At 31.3% G+C, this 26,553-nt stretch overlaps 1 protein-coding gene across 1 annotated transcript; it reads right to left on the reverse strand.

Annotated features, from left to right (window-relative positions):
* Positions 1-4,922: 4,922 nt before the first annotated feature.
* On the reverse strand, positions 4,923-25,628 carry LOC134720801 (DNA topoisomerase I, mitochondrial-like). The gene is made up of 19 exons (XM_063583313.1): positions 25,461-25,628; positions 25,156-25,189; positions 20,847-21,751; positions 19,413-19,495; positions 18,460-18,562; positions 17,453-17,553; positions 16,820-16,935; positions 16,106-16,227; positions 13,474-13,596; positions 12,989-13,176; positions 12,002-12,146; positions 11,582-11,725; positions 11,083-11,337; positions 8,283-8,397; positions 7,617-7,744; positions 6,808-6,902; positions 6,185-6,263; positions 5,514-5,584; positions 4,923-5,111 (listed from the first exon to the last, which is right to left on the reverse strand). Exons 1-19 carry the CDS (start codon positions 25,500-25,502, stop codon positions 5,009-5,011), a joined length of 2,952 nt encoding a protein of 983 aa, XP_063439383.1. The 5' UTR covers positions 25,503-25,628; the 3' UTR covers positions 4,923-5,008.
* Positions 25,629-26,553: the final 925 nt, after the last annotated feature.

Genomic DNA, 26,553 nt, shown 5'->3' on the forward strand with positions numbered 1-26,553 from the left:
TAAATGACCACCTGTTGATGAGCTCTCACAATACCTATTGTACAATTTAAATGGACAAATTGTGTTGACAATTTTTTATTCTGGTCAGGCAATAGGTATTTAAATACCTCAAAGGTGATGGGATAATGACAGAAAAATCGTTAGCAAACCCAATACATACGTAAGGCTACAAAAGGCTTTCAAAATACTAAGAGAGACCAGGTTGTTCCTTTTAATCCTTTTAATTTAACATAAAATTAACAATGTCAATGCACATGAAAATGAGGTCAAAGTCTGATGAACCCTGTCAAACAGCAATATATACCACAGTTCATATTGCAAGCACCTTATAAAGTTCACTTATTGTTCGTATTATCTGAGAACCTAACCCAATTACTCAATTTGAACATTGACCAACAACCCTTAAAATGAGGTGAAAGTCGATGAACCCTGCCAAACGGACAGGTACAAAAAACAATCATTCTACTCATCTGATATATTTGACCTACTCCTTTATATGAGAAATAGAAAGCCATGAAATAAGGTCAAGGTCAGATAAATCCTGCTTGACAGATATGTTCACATTATAGTATGTCATATAACACACCATATATAGTTGACATATTATTTTTAATAACTAATAAACAGACAAAACCATGAAACTTAACATTGACCCATGAACCATAAAAATGAGGTCAAGGTCAGATGAAACCTGCTTCAACTTATAACTATTCAATACACCAAATAAAACTAACTTCTCACTAAAGGTATAAAAAATAGTCTTGACCAAGAATATTTAACCTTGATCATTGATCCATGACATGAGGTTGAGCCCAAGTTGAGGTAAGGAACAAACATTATGTGTCATACAAAGGAGGGACATCATAATTCCTACAAGTCCACCAAAATTTGTATGTGGAGAATAAAAATTGCAGCACAGAGCAACCACTGAACTACAGGGTGCTGGCTTAGATAAGTGGTGTGGTTAAACATGTATGCTTGACACATTCTCAATTTTATGTGATTACATATAAATTGCTTACAACCACTTCAATTGAACTTCGGTGAATAGTTGTCTCATTGGCAATCATACCACATTTCCTTATTTCTATATAAAACGGTTCACTGTATTATAGAATTTTTTTCTAATAAAACCTTGAGAAAAAAAATTAAGCAAATTAAGATATGCACACTGACAAATTTATAACTTTCTCAACTGAAGACAGGCAAACACATCTTGCTTACCTTTGTCATTCAAATATCTTCTAGTTCATTTGGTGTTTTACCATCAGAAATGTAATCTTGCTAAAAATATCTTCTAGTTCATTTGGCCTTTTTACATCAGAAATGTTGTCTTGCTTAAAGCATCTTCTAGTCTTAAGGCAGTGTCATAAAACAGTTCTACAGAAATTACCTCTTCGTTGAATGGCAGCGTCATATTACAGTTCGGCATATATAACTTCTAGTTAGTTTGAACATATTTTTTTTATAGTGCATTGGTAAAAAAGTTTTGCAACTTATATTAATCCCTTTCCACTTTGTTGGTATGGTAGTGTAAAAATAGTCTGGCTATCAATAACTTCTAGTTTTTGACATTGTAGATTATTCCCTCAGTCAGGGTAAAAAAAATTGAAGTCTATAGTTTTATCATCATTTTTAATATCAGACGGTACAGACAATGTGTGGGATACAAACAAGAAACAATGATCCAATAACATTCTGTGGAGTAACAACAATGGCACTTTATCATAGTCCTACAAGTTTAAAACCAATTTCTAATAGTAAAATGCATATGAATCAATTAACTGTAACAAGTTGTGGAGAGACCTTACATAGGCTTTGCCTGTTGCCCTTTACAATTCAATTAATTTGAATAAAATACTGTTTAAACTAAATTAAACAAGTTGAAATACCCCATTTTGTTTAAAATGAAAACTAGTTCTACACATTTGTATACCCACTGATTAAAATTCCTATGTTAAAGAGTACCTTGACAAATCATTTTACATCAATGTATCATTGCATATATGAATGCTTTAATGTACCTTTTGCTACTATTTCATGATTAATACAAGACAGTTCAAAATAATCTAATGCATCATTTGAGACAGACATTCAAGACATCAATTTATCTTTTACAACTTTTTTATGATTACAAATAGTTATATTCATTTCATGCAAACACATATTAAAATGTCCCACACACTCACAAATTACATTCAAATAGATAAAATTGCTTAGTCCAACGGTTTTGCTGAAAAACTTCCTAACACAAGAAAAAAACCCAGAAAATACTTTTTGAAATAAATATTTAGTTAATTTTTTTTTCTTACAAGAATTCTTTTAAGCTGTTCAATAACAACATACTTGAAGAGCATGATGGCTACCATCCACTTTATGTCAGAAAGGTTTTTTTTGGAGAAAAGTAATAATTATCTTAAAAGTACTGTCCCTGGATCTGAGGTATAATGAGTGTTTCAGCCTTTAGTTGCAGCAATTATTATTTCGACTAAATTTATGATTTGGACGGAAAATGTCATTCATATGTGTCTTCTTATCACGTGATGGAATATACAATATAACAAATATTTTGGATGTTAATACACAATTTGATTTACTCTGTAATACTGTTTTCTTAAATTCATCCAAGACTAAAAATAATGCTTTTCTTGGCATGTGATTAAGCTTAGCTTATACAAAGATTATCAACAGAATCTTGCACACAATTTACATTATATGATAACAGATCTGAGGGGAAGGAAAGGGGGGGGGTATCACTGGGGTGCTCATATCTGAATTAAGACATTTTTTTTGAATTTCCCCCTTTCCCCCCCCAGATCACACTTATACCACATAGCCACTCTCTCTTACCCCCTGTATCCCATGTTTCCCTTTTACTACCCACATCCCAAAAGTGCCCCCCCCCTCAGGTTAAGCAACACAAAATAGTGACTTTGACATATACAGCATTCTAAAAATACATTTCACACAAGTACAGATAAAATGTTCAACACAATTCAATTTGACAATCTTGACAAAGACAAAAAAAATCAACAAGCAACCATAAAACAGTGTAACCTGTTAAAATACACATAAAGTTGTACAATTAAAAAATACTTTAAAGATGTCATAAAATATTTCTATTCAAATGAAGTAAAAGCTTTTCAGGAAAAATTAATTCAAATACCTGTTTTTTCCGCAAAAAGAAATTAACAATGTTTAAAATCTTAAAATGGACTAATTTGTCATTTGTGAAATACATACACTGGCTTGGTGTAACAAATATCAAATAGATGGGGGAAAAAATAAGATATACAAATACAAATAACTTGTGAAATAGGATATTTCAAACATTAGATCAGTTTGTTTCTGTCCATAAACAATGTAAACTTAGAATGTCACTGAAAAGAACCACAATTATCATCCAAAGTCAATACTTTTTAAATTCTATTCTTAATTGAAAATAATTTGAAATTTAACCATGCAATAAGGTATTTCTTGCATTGATATATTTCAGTAATTCTATTTGTAATTTTGACTTCTATAATCAAATAAATGAAGACAGTGGAGTAGAGATAAATATTGATGTATAAATGATCTTAAATATAAACATACCGCTAGAATATAACACAACAAATTATACAGAATATTACATTTTCAAACACAAGAGGTTTAAATCAATCTCATAATAGATGTACAAACTTTTATTTAAAATTCATAAAAACACACAGACTAATTTCTATAATTGGTCCCATGATTTGGAAAATGTAACATACAAATATAATATTTACAATACTCATCAGTTTATGAGACTTCCTCCAATTATTATCTGTCAAAATCTTTCTAAGGAAAATTTGGTTATTAGAGCTCACCTTATTACATTCATAAAATTTATTTTATTTTATATAAATTCGAAATGCAGAGTACCATTCCAAAAAAACTTCATTTTATGAAATTTAGATATGTGATGATCTGTGAGATAAGCTACAAAGCCACCCTTCCCTTTTATATATTTTCCAGAAATGCCCACCACAATACAACTAAAACCAACATCAGCACATCAAAGATGCAATCTATGCCAATATTTTTTTACCATATAATAAACAAGGTGTGTTAAACAATACATTTTTGTTTTACCATATAATAAACAAGATGTTTTAAACAATACATTTGAGAACTAAAGTTACTGCAAGCAAAATCAAATACAAATTAATCTAACATACAGTTCAGGCAAACAAAAGTTTAAAGCGGGACTCGTGTATTTGGAAATGCAATAAAAGCAAGTTGAACTAAGTTTGTGACCATGACTAATCAATAAAGAACTTGTTTCAATCCCCGAATTACAATTCATTTGTCACTAAGCTGTGACTAGTACTAGCCTTATGGACAAGTTACAAGAGAAAGTGTCAACACAAAATACACATAATTAATTAATTGTTCCACTCTACTGCTACTTCTATCTCATCAATTTCATACATGTAAAAGTTTGCTTAAATTGTAAAGTACTACAATTCCTGACAAACACATTCTCAAACATAAAAGGTATTTATCTAAGCTTATCATTTTGGTTTAAATCAGAAAAAGACATCTCCCAATCATAACATACAAATACAATTCCATTCACACACATACACTCCATATTTACAATAAGTTTTAAAATACAATTTCATAAAAACAGTTCAGCTCGCCAACATTAGCAACTTCTACCTCAAACTTTGTTTTTCTGTTACATCTTAAATTAAAATAAATATAAAATAACTTAAATAGAGAACAGGTTTTGTGGACACAAGTTTAAAACTATGCTATTAGGGTGTGTAATTATCATTATATCTACCTACTACACAAGACATATAGTTATTACATATATAACTGGCATATTTAAACGTAGAGCATAGTTCCGTTACTTTCATAGGAGGGTTATCAGTCAGAACACAAGCATTTTGGTTGGTTTAGCGAAGAACACAAGTTACTGGATACCTGTTTAACTTTGAAAGATTATGTAGACATTGCATTCTAATGTGGACTATCATCAAAATTCAAATGTTTCATCTGCCATGTCTATTGCCCATCGGAACTTATCTCTCTGGGTCTTATTGTAAACTTTCTCTATAGGAACTTCCCACTTTTTGCACCTGAAACATAAATATATCTATATTTTAAAACAAGAAGTAAAATAAATTCACAATGTTATTGTATACACAAGTTGATAACATCTAACTCCACATTAAAACGATGTCAGAAGGTTAATTTGGTATTTTAAAAAATCCTTTAAAATTTTCAACCAACGAGGAAGCTGCCATATTTATCATATTTGTGACATCACTACTATTCAGGTTCCATTGAACATAATTATAAACACAACTTATCTATACATCAGATTGAAAGAAAATAACCTTTCCACAGTTGAGAGAGTCAGATAAATTTAAGTATTTTTTTTTAGATGTAAACATAAATTGTCAAAGTTACTGTACACCATATTAAAATAATGAGATTAGGATTGCCATTGACAACTATGCATGTTTTCAGGTACTTACCAGGCCACTGAGATTCTGGGGTCCAAATAATTCAGTTTGGAAGTGCCTAAGGCTATTTCTTTGTTCTCGTCCTGTAAATAGAGATAAATAAATCAAATTTAATTCATTGTATAATAATCTTTTTCTAGTTTTAATTTACATGTATAATGCTGTATGTAAGATAAAAAAAAAATACTATACAAGTGAAGATGTTCCTTGGTAATAGTTGGGTATATATTTGTTTGTAAAATTTTAACAGAAACACTGGTAATTGAGCCTGGAACCTCTTACACAATAAATCACTCTTTTAGCAATCTACATAAAAGGTGTTCCAGAAGAGGTTATATATCTTGGTCAAAGGAAGCAGTGTTCTTCTCCCCCTCCCCCAAAGCCTTATAGCATCATGGTTATGTGCTGCTATAATTCTTGAAGTTATCTGACTTGATTTTTTTATAGATTGAGTTAAGGATGCGATGCTTATAATTTATAGATACAAGATGGTATTTCAAATTTCCCTGTTTGTCATGATGCTATAAGAAATATCTGGAAGAGGAGAACACTGACTCGTCTAATTTTGAATCATTCCTTTATACACCTTTCTTATAACATCATTATTATCTTATCTGTAGCCTGCATTTTACATATATCCAATTGTGTATCATTAAATATCTTTCTGATAATATCATTAATACCTTATCTGTAGCCTGCACTTCCAATTTAGTTAATTGTTCTTCTAATCTTTCAACTGTCTTTTTCTTTTTCTCTATATTTCTGTAACACAAAGTATAATTGATATTGTATTATTATTGAATTCAAAAAGATTTTAGTTATATAAAATGTTCTAATTTTTAAGCATCAATTTTATTTCATCAATCATGAACCTACAATACTTCTTCAACAAGAGCTAAATTTAAAAGAAATTGTAGTTTCATTTGAAATTTGAGTTGCTGTATCTAATTATAAATATGCTGAACATCAGTGATCTTGCTAGTGCACGTTATTTTTCTCATTTACACAAAAATGGTTGTATTTCCATGTCCCTAGTTGGGGACAATAAAAAAAATGACGATTTTAAAAGGTATTTAAACTAGATGTTAAAATTATGAAAAGAAATGTGGAGGTTAGTGAAAAAAACGTTTTTGGCACTACATGAATAAGGCTAGGGGATTCCAAATATCTGACACAAAGTAAAAAACAAAAGAATAGATAACTTCCTTAAATGTTGCTATATAAAGAACACCTGCTCAGAATTTTTTTTAAGCCCCTGATGTTAATATTTGGTAACAATGTGTTAACAGGTTGCTGTAATGCTTACTGTTTAGCCTTTTCAGATTTCATGGCTTTATAATCAGCCTTAGCATCTTTCACTCCTTTCTTAGCTTCTTTGATGGCATCTTTCTTGGCAGTAATCTACAGGAAACAAATTTATAGTAAAATATAGCAAAGATTGAGAAGGTGGTGAATATTTTTTGGTTAAGTATATAGAAAAGTAAAATCTATAGTATGCACTTGAAAATCATGTAAAATATATGCATCCAAGATTTTTTTTACATGTTCAATACTAACTTCTTACTAAATATATATATGAATGTTTTTTTTCAATGATTTTCTATGTATACATATACATTCTAATTTGTAGCTATACTTACAGATTATCCTTGATGCTCAACAAGATAAATTTTCTTGCTTGAATTAGTACGTTGAAAGTGAGAAAAGCAATCTGGTTGAGATGACCAATGATAATCTGTTTATCGCAATTTTTCCTATGACGATGTTGTCAATTTCATTAGCAATGCCATGTGCCCCCTTATTTTCTGGCGATTTCATATCACTGGACTCCGCTCAGAAAGAAAATGATCAGTCAGCAAGATCCAAGGAATATTTTGTGAAAAAGTCATAATACGAGATACTGACAGACAAGTGCAACTACATGAACATTTTTATACATTGAACAAACTATTTGTTTGCTCATCCTACCATATGCCTATCTTTGATGAAAAAGCAGCAAATACAAATGTATATGGCTTGTCATGGCTAGGCACGTAACTAACAGCTATCAGCATCCACATTAAATTTCTGTCTTCAAAGATCACCTAGATGTTCAACCTTCTACTGTTTACTAACCTTATTCTGCATGTTTTCCATTTGTTTGTCAAAGTTTTTAGGTGCTGCACGTTGATGGTTACACAATACAGCCACAGCTCTGTTAGCTCTGTTATATGACAGTAATTTAGCAGGAATAGGATCATCAGCTACAAATTCAAATATATAACAGTAGAATAAAAACGTTTTCACCACAAAGTTTTCTTTACAACATGAAAGTATTATAGCACTACACTGTTTGAAAATCTATTTCATTTTATATTTATTTTCAATAATTCTTTATAATTGACAAGATTTCTTCAAAAATTACTTCTTCACAATGTTTAACTCTGAATTAACTTAAAACATTACCAGAAGGTACATCTTCTCTGAAAAAAAGACTAGAAAAGTATTTTGGAGTTTCTCACATATACCATTACCCAATATATCATTCAATTAGCTAATGTATATTCAGAAATTATTGTGATGTTTTATAGTTGCAAAAAATGTGATAAATAATAATCACAATAATTTAAACTCAAAATTTGATTTTTTTAAAATTTTAATTATAATTTTTTTTCTCAATATCACAAACAATAAAATACCATTTTTGTCTAAAATAATAAAATTGCAATAATAAATGCACACAATAATTTCTATTTTTTTCAGAATTCTAGTTTATAATGATGACTTAATGTTAATACTTACGATCTGTCAACAATTTCAGCTGTTCTTGTAATGTTTTAGAAGCATTGAAAGTACGGAAGACTTTGGCTGTCAAACCGTCCATCAAGTCATGTAAATGTTTGTTTAGAATTCCAGTCTAAAAAATAAAAACAGTAATTTTCACTACAAAGTATGATGGATAAACAGTAATTTTTACTACCAAGTATGATGGATAAACAGTAATTTTTACTACCAAGTATGATGGATAAACAGTCATTTTTACTTCCAAGTATGATGGATAAAAAGTCATTTTTACTACCAAGTATGATGGATGAACAGTCATTTTTACTACCAAGTATGATGGATGAACAGTCATTTTTACTACCAAGTATGATGGATGAACAGTCATTTTTACTACCAAGTATGATGGATAAAGTCATTTTTACTACCAAGTGTGATGGATAAACAGTAATTTTTACTACCAAGTATGATAGATAAACAGTAATTTTTACAACCAAGTATGATGGATAAACAGTCATTTTTACTACCAAGTATGATGGATGAACAGTAATTTTTACAACCAAGTATGATGGATAAACAGTCATTTTTACTACCAAGTGTGATGGATAAACAGTAATTTTTACTACCAAGTATGATGGATAAACAGTAATTTTTACTACCAAGTATGATGGATGAACAGTAATTTTTACTACCAAGTATGATGGATGAACAGTAATTTTTACAACCAAGTATGATGGATAAACAGTCATTTTTACAACCAAGTATGATGGATGAACAGTAATTTTTACAACCAAGTATGATGGATAAACAGTCATTTTTACTACCAAGTGTGATGGATAAACAGTAATTTTTACTACCAAGTATGATGGATAAACAGTAATTTTTACTACCAAGTATGATGGATGAACAGTAATTTTTACTACCAAGTATGATGGATGAACAGTAATTTTTACAACCAAGTATGATGGATAAACAGTCATTTTTACAACCAAGTATGATGGATGAACAGTCATTTTTACTACCAAGTATGATGGATGAACAGTCATTTTTACAACCAAGTATGATGGATAAACAGTAATTTTTACTACCAAGTATGATGGATGAACAGTTATTTTTACTACCAAGTATGATGGATGAACAGTCATTTTTACTACCAAGTATGATGGATAAACAGTCATTTTTACTACCAAGTATGATGGATAAACAGTCATTTTTACAACCAAGTATGATGGATGAACAGTAATTTTTACTACCAAGTATGATGGATAAACAGTAATTTTTACAACCAAGTATGATGGATGAACAGTAATTTTTACTACCAAGTATGATGGATGAACAGTAATTTTTACAACCAAGTATGATGGATAAACAGTCATTTTTACAACCAAGTATGATGGATGAACAGTCATTTTTACTACCAAGTATGATGGATGAACAGTCATTTTTACAACCAAGTATGATGGATAAACAGTAATTTTTACTACCAAGTATGATGGATGAACAGTCATTTTTACAACCAAGTATGATGATTAAACAGTAATTTTTACAACCAAGTATGATGGATAAACAGTAATTTTTACAACCAAGTATGATGGATGAACAGTAATTTTTACTACCAAGTATGATGGATAAACAGTCATTTTTACAACCAAGTATGATGGATGAACAGTAATTTTTACTACCAAGTATGATCAAGTATGATGGATGAACAGTAATTTTTACTACCAAGTATGATGGATGAACAGTCATTTTTACTACAAAGTATGATGGATGAACAGTCATTTTTACTACCAAGTATGATGGATAACAGTCATTTTTACTACCAAGTATGATGGATAAACAGTCATTTTTACTACCAAGTATGATGGATGAACAGTAATTTTTACTACCAAGTATGATGGATAAACAGTAATTTTTACTACCAAGTATGATGGATAACAGTCATTTTTACTACCAAGTATGATGGATAAACAGTCATTTTTACTACCAAGTATGATGGATGAACAGTAATTTTTACTACCAAGTATGATGGATAAACAGTAATTTTTACTACCAAATATGATGGATAAACAGTCATTTTTACTACAAAGTATGATGGATAAACAGTCATTTTTACTACCAAGTATGATGGATAAACAGTCATTTTTACTACAAAGTATGATGGATAAACAGTCATTTTTACTACCAAGTATGATGGATAAACAGTCATTTTTACTACCAAGTATGATGGATAAACAGTAATTTTTACTACAAAGTATGATGGATGAACAGTCATTTTTACTACCAAGTATGATGGATAAACAGTCATTTTTACTACCAAGTATGATGGATAAACAGTCATTTTTACTACCAAGTATGATGGATAAACAGTAATTTTTACAACCAAGTATGATGGATAATCTGGTATGAATGACAAAAGACAAGAGTAATCTATATAAATGCAATTATAAAGAAGTTCTTTTTATGATCGTTATGATATAGGACAGTGAAATATTTCATAATGATGTTCAGTGGTTGTCCTTTTTTGATTTGGTTGATAATGTTTCTTGGTTCTCATTTTTTACATAGATGTATGTTTTCCTGTTTAAAGGGTTTTACTCTAGTCATTTTATGGGGCACTTTATGGCTTGCTGTTCTGTGTGAGCCAGGGCTTCATGTTGAAGACTGTACTGTGACCTATAATGTTTTTTATTGTGACTTGGATGGAATTTTGCCTCATTGGCACTTATCCCACATCTTCTTATATCTATGCTGTAGTCTTCATAAACTGCTTTCTACTTTAAATAGTACATGTACCCTAAACTAACAGTAAGTAACTTACATTTAATCTGTCAAATATATCATCTCCTGGCTGTTTGTTCTCCATGAACAATGACAAATTCTTGAACACTCTCTTTTCTATTGGTAATCTGTTATAGTATCTGATGGAATCTTTACCAAGGAAGTCAAACTCCACCACAAATTCTTGATCATCATATTTCTCATGGAGTTTTAGATGTTCTACACGAAGTGAACAGCAACCTACAGTGTCTGCTGTTTCTCCTTCTTCCTTTTCATTACCAGCTCTCAGGGCAAGCTAATAAAATAACCAATTGAGCATTAACATTATTACACAAGAACATTGTTATGTTTTATATTCTGATAATTGAAAAATGTATCATACAATGTATAATATTAAAATAATTCAAATTTTATATACAAGTAATACTTCTTCAACATTTTAATTTGCATATTAACTATTTTACTTTCGAACAGGGCCTTTGAATTTATTCCCTATTTTACTAAACCAAAAAGTGAAGTAAGTACATACAATTTTTTACCTTATCAATAAAATACATAGCTACAGATCTCTGTCTGATTCTCATCTCTTTAGATTTCCAGTCGTTTCTATATCCCTCCCTTATCTGGTCAACACATTTGTACAAGTTTCTGGCAGTTTCATATTTCTGCCAATCTTTTTCTCCCTACAATAACAAAACAAATCATAAATATTGTTAGTTTTTAGAGCTTCTATCTTTTACTTCAAAATATATCACATGAGAATCTTTATTCTTCCGTCTTTTTATTAAGGATTAAGGCCTGTAAATATTGTCTTTTCCACTTAACATCTATATAATTATTACATGAAAAGCATTTATTCTGCAAGTAGTGTTGACACTTGGGTACAAATCTCCAAATAAATTACTATTATAGGCAATTGTGCAATTTAAATCTGTAGGTTCTATGCATTTTAAACTTACCTTGAGTCTAGATGCTGCATTTAACATGACATATTTAGTTTGCCCTTGAATACTTTCAGTCCAGCTAGCCAACCATGACACAGTATTGTCATGTCTAACTTCTTTCCACTTATGCCCTGGAGGTGGTTTTGGTATTTCAGAGTTCCTTAAAAATAATCAAACACTTAGAATTAATTCATCCAATACCAACACAGATTGAAATAAACTAAGTCATGTGACAAGTAGTTAAAAGTGAAAAAATAAAGCAAAAACATTTTGGAGTTGAAGGAAATATAGATGTCATAAGCGCTTCAGGGATTAGTATGTGAATAAGTTACATATTTGTGGAGTAAAAAAAATAAAGAATCAAATTATGTATAACTTTGTTCTTATGTTGAACTGTTATACCACTGTCCCAGGTTAGGGGGAGGGTTGGGATCCCAATAACATGTTTAACCCCGCCACATTATTTATGTATGTGCCTGTCCCAAGTCAGGAGCCTGTAATTCAGTTGTTGATGTTTGTTTAAGTGTTACATATTTGTTTTTTTGTTCATTTTTTTTTAAATAAGGCCGTTAGTTATCTTGTTTGAATTGTTTTACATTGTCATATCGGGGCCTTTTATAGCTGACTATGGGGTATGGGCTTTGCTCATTGTTGAAGGCCGTACGGTGACCTATAGTTGTTAACGTCTGTGTCTTTTTGGTCTTGTGTGGACAGTTGTCTCATTGGCAATCATACCACATCTTCTTCTTTATATTATGTACTTGAAAAAGAATCTTTTATTTTTTCGAGATAGTAAACTGCCACTCTGTCTTACAGCCCCAACAAGTCAAAAAAAACAACAGCCACAGCAATATGGAATTTCTGTTCTGATTTTAAACTTCCCATTAAATGAGGGGACATATCTATTAAATGCAACTTATTATAAAATTTTCTTCAACATGCAGAACTTGAGATAACTCTTTCCAATTACAGTAAGTACTGATATTAATGAACTGTACTTACTTGCTGCAATTAATGATGACATCTCGTGGCAAAACTCTTTTCTTTAACATGCCCTGTTTTGGATGGTCACCACGACCTCTGAATAGACTTGGAGGTTCTATTCTGAAATTACCTATCTTTTCCTTGTGTCCATCCATAGTACATGTACCATATTCTAATAGAATTTCTTCATTTCTCTTTTTTATCACCTATAAAAAATATTTAACCTAAATATATGCATTCAAGTTTTCAAAGTTGTAAATTTACCCTACAAAAATGAAAAAGAAGATAAATTCAAATCTGGCACTTTTGATTGTTCAAGAAAATAGACATGTGATTTGTAATTTCAAATTAGCTTACAGAAGTATATATCTATAATTGCAATAGATGTAATTCATATGATCGCTGATATTTAAAATTGTTGTACAAAAAATTGATTGATTTTTTTTATGCTAAACTTTGTTTGGAAAAATAAAAAAATTACAATAACAAGAAACTGTGTTTACCAGTTTTTCTTCCTTAGTCATAGCTTTTCTCTCCTCAGTTTTCCTTTTAAAGTAAGCATCAATCTCCTTGAAATCACACTTTTTCAAGTCTCGGAGTTTTTCTTTTTCTTTAGATGTCATAACCTAAATTTAAGACAAAATAACATTATTACATCATACAGATAACTTAAATCCCATATCAAACTAGGATCAAACAAGACTTTCATTTTGAAATGTACAATCTGGTTTCTTTTTACATTACAATGGTATTTACCAGATATTTGTTAAAGTATTCTCAGTGCTCTGGTTGCAAATACTACATCTATGAAGTTGATATTAAAAGATCTAAAGTATGGAGAAGGTAGACGAAATAGTAAATATTTCAGGAGAAAGGAAAGTGGAAATCAGTGAACAAAATAATGCAAAAATAGAGTTGATTAAAGGTAATCTTGGCTAAAACTGACATAAAAATAGGTAATTTAGGTCAGATATTTTGAACGAGTACTATATTTAATCACTTTTTGTTTTGTTTTTATATTTTCCATAAAATTCCAGCTTGTTAGTTAAACTTTGTTATAACAGTTGTAAAGAGATATGTTAATGTATTTTTGAAAATTCTGTAAATTTAAGATTGAGTGTTATGTTTTATATCAGTTGTTAACCAGATGCTCCGCAGGGCGTAGCTTTATACGACCGCAGAGGTTGAACCCTGAACGGTTGGGGCAAGTATGGACACAACATTCAAGCTGGATTCCGCTCTAAATTTGGATTGTGATTAAATAGTTGACACAGCATAGGTTTCTGACACAGAATGAATGTATTCTAATGAACTTAAAATTTTTGTTTTCTCTTAGAGCAATTCACTATGCTGTTGAATATTAATCCTCTCAAAAAAATGTTTGAAGAAATTTTCTTTTTATTTATGAAAATTCAAATGAGAAAAATTGAACCCAATTTTTTAATCACATCCCCCTTTCCCTTATTCCAAAAATTATTTCAATTAAAATATTCTAATGGAGTTTGCAACAATTACTACTCATTTAAATACATCATAAAATATTAAGATGTAAAAAAACTGCTTGTTATCACTGAATGGTAAAGATTATTTAAATTTATCAGTTGGTAGTAAAAAGTGAATATACATTGTATATTGTATATAACAAAGATTTAAGTTGATTCTGGACAAAGAAAGATAATCCAATTAAAAAAAATTCTTGCAGATATTTCTTGCTTACTATACTGGACAAAGAAAGATAACTCTTAATTAAAAAAAAAATTGCTATTTCACAATATTGTGAAATTAGATATTTCTTGCCATTGCACAATACTGTGCAATTGAAAAGACTTGCTATTGCACAATACTTAATATAATAATTTTAGATCCTGATTTGGACCAACTTGAAAACTGGGCCCATAATCAAAAATCTAAGTACATGTTTAGATTCAGCATATCAAAGAGGCCCAAGAATTTAATTTTTGTTAAAATCAAACTTAGTTTAATTTTGGACCCTTTGCACTTTAATTTAGACCAATTTTAAAACTGGACCAAAAATGAAGAATCTACATACACAGTAAGATTTGGCATATCAAAGAACCCCAATTATTCAATTTTTGATGAAATCAAACAATGTTTAATTTTGGACCTCGATTTGGGCCAACTTGAAAACTGGGCCAATAATCAAAAATCTAAGTACATTTTTAGATTCAGCATATCAAAGAACCCCAAGGTTTCAATTTTTGTTAAAATCAAACTAAGTTTAATTTTGGACCCTTTGGACCTTAATGTAGACCAATTTGAAAACGGGACCAAAAATTAATAATCTACATACACAGTTAGATTCAGCATATTAAAGAACCCCAATTATTCAATTTTGATGAAATCAAACAAAGTTTAATTTTGGACCCTTTGGGCCCCTTTTTCCTTAACTGTTGGGACCAAAACTCTCAAAATCAATACCAACCTTCCTTTTATAGTCATAAACCTTGTGTTTAAATTTCATAGATTTCTATTTACTTATACTAACGCTATGGTGCGAAAACCAAGAAAAATGCTTATTTGGGTCCCTTTTTGGCCCCTAATTCCTAAACTGTTGGGACCGAAACTCCCAAAATCAATACCAACCTTCATTTTGTGGTCATAAACATTGTGTTTAAATTTCATTGATTTCTATTTACTTTAACTAAAGTTATTGTGCGAAAACCAAGAATAATGCTTATTTGGGCCCTTTTTTGGCCCCTAATTCCTAAACTGTTGAAACCAAAACTCCCAAAATCAATCCCAACCTTTCTTTTGTGGTCATAAACCTTGTGTCAAAATTTCATAGATTTCTATTAACTTAAACTAAAGTTATAGTGCGAAAACCAAGAAAATGCTTATTTGGGCCCTTTTTGGCCCCTAATTCCTAAAATGTTGGGACCAAAACTCCCAAAATCAATACCAGCCTTCCTTTTGTGGTCATAAACCTTGTGTTAAAATTTCATAGATTTCTATTCACTTTTACTAAAGTTAGAGTGCGAAAACTAAAAGTATTCGGACGACGACGACGACGCCGACGACGACGACGCCAACGTGATAGCAATATACGACGAAAATTTTTTCTAAATTTGCGGTCGTATAAAAATGATTTGGTGTTCTATTTTCGTTCTTTCTTACCTTTGTCCAATCCTTCATGAAGTTTTTATTGAAGACGTCCCTGGTTGTGTAGTCATGATCTAACATTCTACCATAAAATGTAGCTACTTCTTCTGCTTCTTCACTTAGCTTCATAGGCTTTCCTATCAATGGTAAATAAGTTCTCAATATAATAGCAGTGTTTATTTACTTTCTGTTACAATATGTGTAATACGGATAAAATTGTAGTTTTTCCATTACACAACGATTAATATAAAAGTAAGAAGATGTGGTATGATTGCAAATAATACAACTCTCCACAAAAAAACCAAATGACATAGATAAGTTTGATCGTTTTCTATTCTACTTCTTTGTGCAGATACTGTAAGCTAGTACAAGTCTGATATTTTTCACACATAATAAACTATACCAAGTGCCTTATTTTGTTTATCCAGACAATAATATAGGGTTATTGCATGAATATTGGGGAATATTTTCCCCGAGTAGAATTCTATATTGCACCAGCTTGCAAGTGCAATATATGTTCTACGAGGGACATTATTCATGCAATAACCCTTTTGTATAGCAATATAATATTTGAAAGTAAAAATTGGTTTACACTAAGATTTTGTTGTTGATGACGTCATGAATTTTGAAGATTTATTGCACTAGTCGATATTGGAATTTTGCACGCTAACTTTTGGTTACTTTCTGTGTGAAATATTATATAGCTATGCAATAATAACATTTCCCTACCATCATAATAAAAGTGAACATCATCAGGCAGAGGTTCATATTCAGGTGCAAATACAACTCCTTTGTGTTCCAAAAAGTTCCATTTAACACCATCTGCTCTTCTCTCCTCCTCCCACCTGTAACAAGTTCAAATATGTTTATTTCAGATATTGATTCATTTAATAAATGTTGTTCATGAAAATTTTGATTGTGTTAAGTGTAGTATTGCAAAAAAAAAAGAAAAATGGACAAGAAAAAATACAGATTTAAATTAAATGAATAGACAACATAGGTGGATCCAGGGGGGACCCCCCCCCCCTTTTTGTGGGAAAAATTTGATTGATTATATAGGGAATCATTGAAGCATGACTGGAGCAGCCCCCCCCCCCCCCCCCCTTAGGAAAAGTTCTGGATCCACCACTGGACAATGGGGTGCTATAATGTAATGAAAAGAGAATAATGAACCCCCAAAATATTGGCTAATCTGGTTTTCAGTATTTTTCTTTGTTTGCGAACTTTCTAAGCATAGTAAGCAAATATATATTTCATGCAGCTTCATGATTCTTCATACAACAAACAGACCTGTAATAATTATATAATTTAATAGTTGTACAATCAAGTATACAAATGCATTGCTATTTGAATAAGGCATACCATTTCCAAACCTCCTGCTTTTCCTCTTCCCCTTTCTTCTTTTTCTTTTTTGGAGATGTAACTTCTTGTTTAACTACATTTTTTACTTTCTTTTTCTTTTTCTGTAATAAAATTAGTCATTTAGATAGCCGATACATGTATTACCAATTAAAATATATAGTTTCTAAAGTTTGTCATAATACTGAGGGTGAATATTCAAGTGTCAAGTTCATTTGATAATGAAACATTCCAATATTAGTTTTACAAAGCCTCTATATATGCTACTATGTAACTGCTGATGGCATCTTAGACCCTGTTTACACTTGTATGAAATTAAATCGATCTTAAAAAGTTTAATACCAGTTTGCTTTTACTTTTGCACAAGCAAAATCGATCTTATTTAATCCAGTGCGTTTACATCACAACATAAAAAGAACCGGTCTGACAAAATTACCTTATATTTAATAACAAATAAATCCTAAAAATAGAATATTAATGGAAATTCTGCATCTCGCACACTGCAAAATGATATAAAAAATAGTTTGCTCATTGGGGTTTCATAAGGATTTGATAATTATTATTTTGGTGCATACATCACAAGTCATTAAACAAAGACATGTGTGTAGACTATCGCTAAATATGAATGGTCAATGCGTTTGAAGATGAGGATTTGCAGCAAAGTAATAGAACTTATTGATTTAGAAGATAAATTTCAGCAGGATCTATGTTTACTTTTCTTATTCTATTCATCATTTTGAAACACACAAGTTTTTGCCGCCCAACAGGGTCAGATTTATTTTAATATCTTAATATAACAAGATTTATTTTAATATCTAAATATAACATTCATCTGAAAAAAGATGGATCACGATCAATCTAAGCGTTTACACTTGAAGAAAGATCGATTCATATAAGATCAATCATTTTAAACCCCCTCTAAACTCTAAAGGTATACTTTTTAAGTCTGATTGAAGATTGATCTTTTCCGTTTACATTTGACTAAAGATAGATCTCAAAAAGATACTTACCAATGGTTTCTCCTCCTCTGAGTCATCATCATAATTAGAGGATTTCCTTTTCTTTGGTTTTTTAGAATCTTTTTCTTTCTTTACTTTCTTTGCACTTTCCATTCTGAAAATATCAATTTTTTGACTAGTCTTGAAGAATGTTTATTGTCTATAAGAAATCCAAAGACGAAAGCTACACACCAGGTGGTTTTGTATTTCTAGCAATAGAACAACTTTAAAGGTTTTTAAAAGGGCACATAAACACAGGTATTTCTGAATGGCAAATAAGCATGATTAAGACTGCAATATTGCAATTTCATTAGCACACAGCATAAAATTAGATGTGGTATGACAACAATCCAACAGTCCAAATTATAGGTCAGTGTATTGCCATCAACTGTGAGGAAATCCCACAAGGTATAATCAGTTATAAAACGTGACAAAATATGAAATAGACCACTTTAGAGTTCATCCTTCACCAGAAAAAACTGGTCAATTATGCACACCTTTGTGATGTCATTTACCAGATAGAGGGGGTCGCCTGTATCCCTTCACTATTAACGTTCATCAAGCGTCTTAGTGATCGTCATTGTGCATAATAAACAAGAAATAGTAGGTGTTTTGTAGGAACTTATTCATAATTCCCTACTGACAGCAGTGCTGATTGTCCATTATGAGAATTCAATTTGCCGCATACACATGTAATTCGTACAATATAGATCTATAGTTTTCCAACCACTCCCTCAACATTGGAACGGAAGTGACGACGCACCTAATCACACAAATGATGTTCACTAAAACCAGAGTTTTTGACGAAAATGCATCGAACTGAAAGTTGTCTATTCAAACAAATTACACAACAATTTTTGTAATTATGTTCCTCAGACCTTGTACTCCTGTAAACAATGAGAGAAAAATTCCATGTGATTTTGTAGGTATTGAAGACCCAAACATGTCAAACAAAAAATACCTACCTGGCTGAAAGTGGCTGATCATCTTCATCGTCAGATTCAGGTTGTTCTCTCTTTACTGGCTTCTCTTGTTTTATTCTTTTAGACTGTCAACGACAAAAAAGAGTAAGTCTTTCATTTTTGTACTGATTATGAATAAATAGCAGAGGTGTGGAAATGCTATGCCCGACTCGCCCGACTCGTACATTTGAACAACCGGACAAGTAATTATTTTTGTCTTGGTTGCCCGTGGACAAGTAAAAAAATACACAAGACAAAGTTCAAATCCAACAAAAACATAAAATTAATTTCAAAACGTATAGAGATGTTTAATTTATGTAAGAGAAACCAATGTTCAGCAAGTAAAAACATCAATGTTCATGACGATAAATATTACATGATACCAGAAATAGATCGATTACCAAAATAAATAAAAATAAGTATGCGAACCCGAGTCACGTAACATTGCATTGGCTTTGTCCATTGACCCGGGATCGTCGATTAGGTTTTATCCGTCATTTGCCGGAAGTGTCATTTCTTTTAATTTTGTATCGAGATTCAGATTGATAAATACTTAATAAAAAGCTGGGCAAGCAAGACAAAAAGAGTCATGAGTCGAGTAGAAAACCTCAAATGCAAATGGAGGACACAGAGTATTTAAAAAATAAAAACGGAAGCGAGAATTTCAGACATCGTGGATATCAGATTGCCCCTGGCTATCTATGGAAATTCGGAAAAATAAATTAAGTTTTTGTCTTATTTTATAATAGATGAAAGGTCAACATTATTTTTTGTCAAAGTGGTAAAAAGAAGGGACGCTTTAATTGCCCATCAAGACAATAATCAATAATCAAGAAAAAAACAAGTGTGTCAGTTGAGAGAAACACCACAAAATCAATAGTTTTATCTATTATTTATAGTTTACATTTCTTCAAATTATCAGTCACTCTCCTCAAATTTAGTATATGTACCGTACCTACTGGCTACAATTTTTATCAAAACTGCTGCAAAATTGACATTTACATGTCATTTCATTGGTTGGTTTGCTGTTAGGTTTCTGTCCCATTGATGTTAACCCATTTCCTACTTTCCTATTTTTTTTACACATATAAACAAATGGATGATGCACAACAGTGCGAAGTAAGAATCATATATTAGCTAACAAGAAATACTTCAATATTTATTGAGATCATCAGGGCAAGTAAATATTTTTCCGGACAAGTAAAATGTTAGGTTTCACTTGCCCAGGGACAAGTGCTCACAACAAATATTTCCACACCCCTGAATAGTAAAGACCAATGAACACAATTGAATTGACTTGAATAGTCAGTTCACAAAAAATAAAAAAATATTACTTTTAAAAGCTCCTCTTCTTCGTAAAATTAAAAAGATCCTATTTATACAATGTACATGTATATCCTGAAAAATTTGAAAGATTAACATTATTATTTTACTTACCAAAGGTACATCATCTACATCTATATCTTCATCATCATCACTCAATGTTTCTTCCTTTGGAGCTTTAGTTGGAGACATCTTTACAGGGGATGCTGGTTCACTTTTGATATCTACTTCCATAGTCTCTTTCTGGATGTCCTCATTGGGTTCTTCTTTGATATTATCATATTCTTTCTTCCTCTCTACTCTGTTCTCTTTATCTTCTTTTTGTCTTTCTTTCTCTCTATGCTCCTTGTGTTTGCTAGGGGAACCATCCCTATGTTTTTCAGCAGAGCTACTGCTTGATCTATGCTTGTCACCTGAGCTACTACTTGACTTGTGCTTGTCACCAGAACTGCTACTTGACTTGTGCTTGTCACCAGAACTGCTACTTGACTTATGTTTATCACCAGAACTACTTCCGGATTTGTGTTTGTCACTTGAACTGCTACTTGACTTACTAGAACTTTCTTTTTTATCTTTGCTAGAACTAGATGATGAGCTCTGTGACTTGTCCTTGGAATGACTGGAGCTTGAGCTGTGTCCTTCCCTATGCTTACTACTTGAGCTACTACTGCCCCCTTCCTTATGTTTACTACTAGAGCTGCTGCTACTATGTTTATTTGAAGAGCTTGATGAGCTCCCTTCCTTGCTTTTGCTACTACTTGAGCTATGTCCATCACGATGCTTGCTACTAGAAGAACTCCCATCTTTGTGTTTGCTGCTGCTGCTGTGCTTACTGGAGCTTGAACCATCTTTATGCTTTGACGAACTATGGGATGAGGAATGCTTTGACCCAGAGGAACTATGGTGTCCTTCACTTTTCCTAGAAGAGTTATGGTTGCTCAAATGTCCATTCTGTTTCGACTCATCAATATGGTTCACACTGCTGGAATCTTCATGTAATTTAGCTTTCATTTCAGCAACTGTGAAGATAACAAATCAAACAAATAATTCAAATGAAATTATTTTTTGTACATTGAACATGCTGAAAATTGTTCTGAACTGGAGCAAAATCAAATAATTTTACAAGTTGTACATAGTTTGTTATGGAATTTTGACTTGGTGACTTGCAAATTCTAAAAAATATTTTGATATTTTCTTAACCCTTTCACCTACAAATCCTGGTTTCCTGTGATTCACGCTTCTAATAGCTGATAATGAGTCCAGGTTTATACTCGGATCTGAAAACATCTTTTGCATTTCCCACTTAAAGGGAAACTTCGCAAAAAAATTAAAAAATTGATATTATGTTCATTCTGTATAAAAATGCTCAAATTCATAGATATTAAAGTTTTATTCTGCTAGATAAGAGACAACCACCGATTTTAAATTTAGAGTATCAATTCTTTGCGGTCGGTCATTTTGTTACCTTGTCCGATTTGCACACATATGTCTAAGGACCAAAACAATAGTAACCCAATGTAGTCGTAATTGCGTGTCGATATCTTGTCAATCGTACGGTTGTTTTATCCGACTAGTTAACTAAGTTGATACGGAAAGTCTTCTTATCTTTTTTTTTAATAACCATGTTCGATGTCATGATCTGTTATTTTTAACAATAATGATATAATATTGGAATTAGTTAAAAAGTAAAAATTTCAAATCATAAATAAGTGTTCCGTGAAACTTGAATTGTTTTCGGAAATCTAATTAGTTCATAATTCATTTATGTAATAAACTTTATTCAAATAAATAAGGATCTTCGCTCCACTGATCACCCGCAAAGCTATTGCAGGGGGTGTGAGGTGACACGTCCAGGTATTCAAGCGATTTCCTGTCGAGCTTGCAAATTCATGCATCGTTTCACTTCTTAGGGTATTGATCAGTGTACACGACTGATAACTTATAACTCTCCATTTTGAACTATTAGGTGTATAATATGCATCTCTATCTTGCGTGTCCGAAAGTGATATGATATACTAGTCATTACTAAACTCATACGCTTGTTTATGGATAACATTTCTGGTGTAAAGAAAATTATTTATAACAATATGAATAATACCTAAAAATAAACAACAGATTTGATGAAATAAAAATCTATATACATATTTTTTCCAAGGGTAAATTTGGTAAAATGTAATTTATACTCGTTGTCAATGGTGAAGGACAGATCAGACCATACCAGAAATATTGATTTAAAAAAAAAGTATGCACTTGTCGACCATTCGTATATAGACGCCTGGATAATAAGTTACGGAACTATAGAGCAAATTCAAATATATACATGTATACATTGTACGTAACATAAGAAAGAAACATACATTTAGTGTAAATTGGGGTAAAAGTTTTGTTAATAGACTAGTCCACGTATGCCAACAGTATGTAATCATCAAATGTCGAAAGTCTATTGTATACCAAAAGAAGAAGAAGAGATTTAAATACAGGTCGATATATAACTTTCTTTGGCTCATCGAAGTTATGGACATTTATATATCAATAAGATTGTTCTCGAACAAAGGAAGAAATTCGTCATCATCACAATTGTTCCCACATGCATGTAATATGTACGCAACTGGACGTACACTAATAATCCCTAAGGGATGTCGGGATTTATTTTCTTTCTTGATATTAAATTACAGCAATCTAAAGAACAAACTGCTTGTCCGCTTTAGGGGTATTCTTGCCAGTTGAAACAGACTTATAATTACATTAAACAATAGGAAAAGATGACATTAAATTTGTTCTGTTTTTTTTTTATACATCGTTGGTCAAATAGCTTAAGTATTATATATAGTTGGGCCCGATATAGTTACGGTGTGAGACGAAGACTCTTTTGTTAAGGACATTCCCGATTATGTACACGTGAAAAGCATATAATTTCGTAAATTTCGATTCCATTCCAAAAAGATTCTTAAATTTTCTGTCAATTTTTTAAAACATCTTTTTTCAAATATCTGAAGTATTCGAGCGTTGTGAAATTTGAATTATTTTGATGAGAACATGTATACAAAAGTCGTCGATGCGCTTTAAATCGCGTTAATAGATGGTTAACGAACAAGACTTAAATGAGATATTTTCACTCCTGGCATGCATCAAAGACTTAAACTACGTCACATAAGTCAGGAAGTTTCAAGTTATAAAATTAATAATTCCCAATTTTCTTCTTTATTAGATTTCATATCAAAATAAAACTTGGTGAATGTGTTTTTTATGGTTTTATGAACATAATAAGATGAAAAGTGAAAAATCGCAAATTATCCCTTTAAATAGTGAAACACAAGTTATCTTTCTTTGATTAATACCCAGATAATAGAATTTTAAATTACTAAACTTTTTTAAAGAATATTTTTAAAGCATTGAAGCCAGACTAGTATATTTTTTCGCCATGAAATGCCATTTTATGTACAAAAACACTTGGAATGGACATCTTTTAATTTGTACAACCTTGAACCCATGATAATTTTTTTAAACTTCTGACAAAAGATGCAGGCATTACAAAATTAAGATTTTGGGTTGAAAAGTCTAAATTTTGAGAATCCCAGCTTTTTAATGTCTTTTTTTGATTTTTCAAATTTTAGTGAGAAAAAAATATCATACCACTAACTAAACTGTGTTATGCTGGGTCTCATTGGGGTCTTAGCATGACATGGAATTGACGATTTTTTGTAAGTGGGACACATGAAAGTCAAATTATCGTCCCATGAAACGGGGAATGCAGTCTTGCGAGATACAGCAATATACATAAAAATGAGAATTTCTTGCGTACATGGTGAAATCGGGATATGGGAATCTGACAAAACAGGCGGGATCAGAAACCCCCTTCATGTACATGGTCGTGATGGTGTTAGTGGATAAAATGAAGATAAAAATAAATACAGACAAAATTTGTTTATATTCAATTGCAAATATCTCTCCAAAAACACTTTTTAAGGTCAGAATTATCTTCAAGCAGTTTAAGCAATTTAACTGAGATTTTTTTTTTTTTTTTTGGGGGGGGGGGGGATTCTTTTTTCCTGATCATTATCATCTTCAACTTCAAGATATAAAATATGCAAATATAATATTCCTATTTCATTAATTTGTTTTGATCACCTTTTGACTAATTTAGTTAAGACAAACCACACTTTTTTTTAAACTTTCTACTGGCAAGAAAAATATGACATTTGGACAACATTAAAATCAATCTTTTTTTACTTCTTTTGAAAATATTTTTTTTCTAAATTACTCTTCAAGTACAATACTTGTTTTTAAACATATATGCAAACAGCAAACGATGCCAATATCGACTTACAATTGAAAAGTTCACGCTTGAGTTACCTGCCTTTACAGACTACAGTCTGGACTTAGCCATTTTGTCGATATTCCATAGATATGCAAAAATACTCACCGCTTTGTTGGCTCTCAACAAAATCACCAGCACCCTTCAAATAAAGAAAACAAAGCAATTTTATATCATCTTCAAACATACCAATTACAAAAATTTAACAACCCCCTACTAATGGTTTAATTTTAAGATAAAATCGTCCAAAAAGTCAATGTTTCAAAGTCGGACTTAGAAATTTTGCGGCCATCTTGACTTTGTCATTTTCTCGGTTCTTTGTTCGAATAATTTCTGGTATGTGTACAGAGTAAAAGGCTAAGCGAGAATATAGGAAGACCAAAAATAATTAAAGATATACTTATTCTACATACCTCAAGCATTCCAGGTTGTTCAGTCTCCATCGGAGATTCCATTACGCAGATAGTATTTTTCAATCAGGGTCCACGTTTTATGGCGAAGCAATTTGTGCTGAAACGGCTAAGTCCATAGAATTCAGTCTGCGCATGTTTGAAAACCCCGGATTTAACCACCTGTGATTTTAATTGTAACGCGGGAATTTTAAACGCTATTTAAAAAGCGGGTTGCCTATGGCTAATATATTATAATTATGTCACTTGTGTTATTATATTATCAAGCTTATATTACCGAACATTTAAGATCTTGTAGCACTATAAAGATCTATAAAATACTTGCTTTTTTATTTAAAAATATCTAGATTGGAAGAAGCTGGGAACCGAGTATATCTAGATATAGTTAATATATATAACGAGAATATATATGTTCCAGGAAGAAGATAACCAAGGATTTGTATAGTCTTACTATACAAATCCTTGAGAGAACCAAGTTGTCAGCGGAAAACACTGATTTTTATCAAGTTTTTTGTTAACAAACAAGAGCCACGGATTTGTATAACCTTGTATAGTAGTGAGGAATAATTTATAAACGGTATGATGACAATCCTAGTGAATTAATAATAATATTACTGAATCATTAAGTAATTATCATTGCCTAAAATCGGTCATAATTTATAAAAGTAGGGCCTATAGGTCAAGGTACGACCTTCAACACGGAGCTTAGACTCAAACAGAATGGCAAGCTATAAAGGGCCCCCAAAAAATAGTGTAAAACAATTCAATGCAAAACCAGTATATCAAAGGGACATACAGGGCAAAAACAATAAAAATAATATACATATATATATTTATCAAACTTGATTTTATTTACCCTCCACAATCAATGCATACAATGCAAGCGCTTTACTGTGCATAGACTAAGTGGGTATACAATTCTCTTCCATTATTTATTGACGTCGTAACGTGTATCCCGTTTTAATGCTTTAGATGATAAGAAGTCAGTGTGGTATGAGTGCATATCAATAAACTAATGTCCGGCATTATGACCATAAGGTTCCTGGTACCAACCTTCACTCTTACCTGACACAATAGTGTAACATCAAAACACAGA

Source organism: Mytilus trossulus, chromosome 6, assembly GCF_036588685.1.
Source record: "Mytilus trossulus isolate FHL-02 chromosome 6, PNRI_Mtr1.1.1.hap1, whole genome shotgun sequence".
In the NCBI taxonomy this organism is placed as follows: domain Eukaryota; kingdom Metazoa; phylum Mollusca; class Bivalvia; order Mytilida; family Mytilidae; genus Mytilus; species Mytilus trossulus.

Coding starts and splice junctions, on each gene's coding strand:
- LOC134720801 (XM_063583313.1), bottom strand. CDS start 25,502: ATGGAATCTCCGATGGAGACTGAACAACCTGGAATGCTTGAG. Junction 18,563..19,412: donor GATCAGCCACTTTCAGCCAG/GTAGGTATTTTT, acceptor TGATATTTTCAG/AATGGAAAGTGCAAAGAAAG. Junction 7,745..8,282: donor GCTGAAATTGTTGACAGATC/GTAAGTATTAAC, acceptor TTGAATTTGTAG/CTGATGATCCTATTCCTGCT.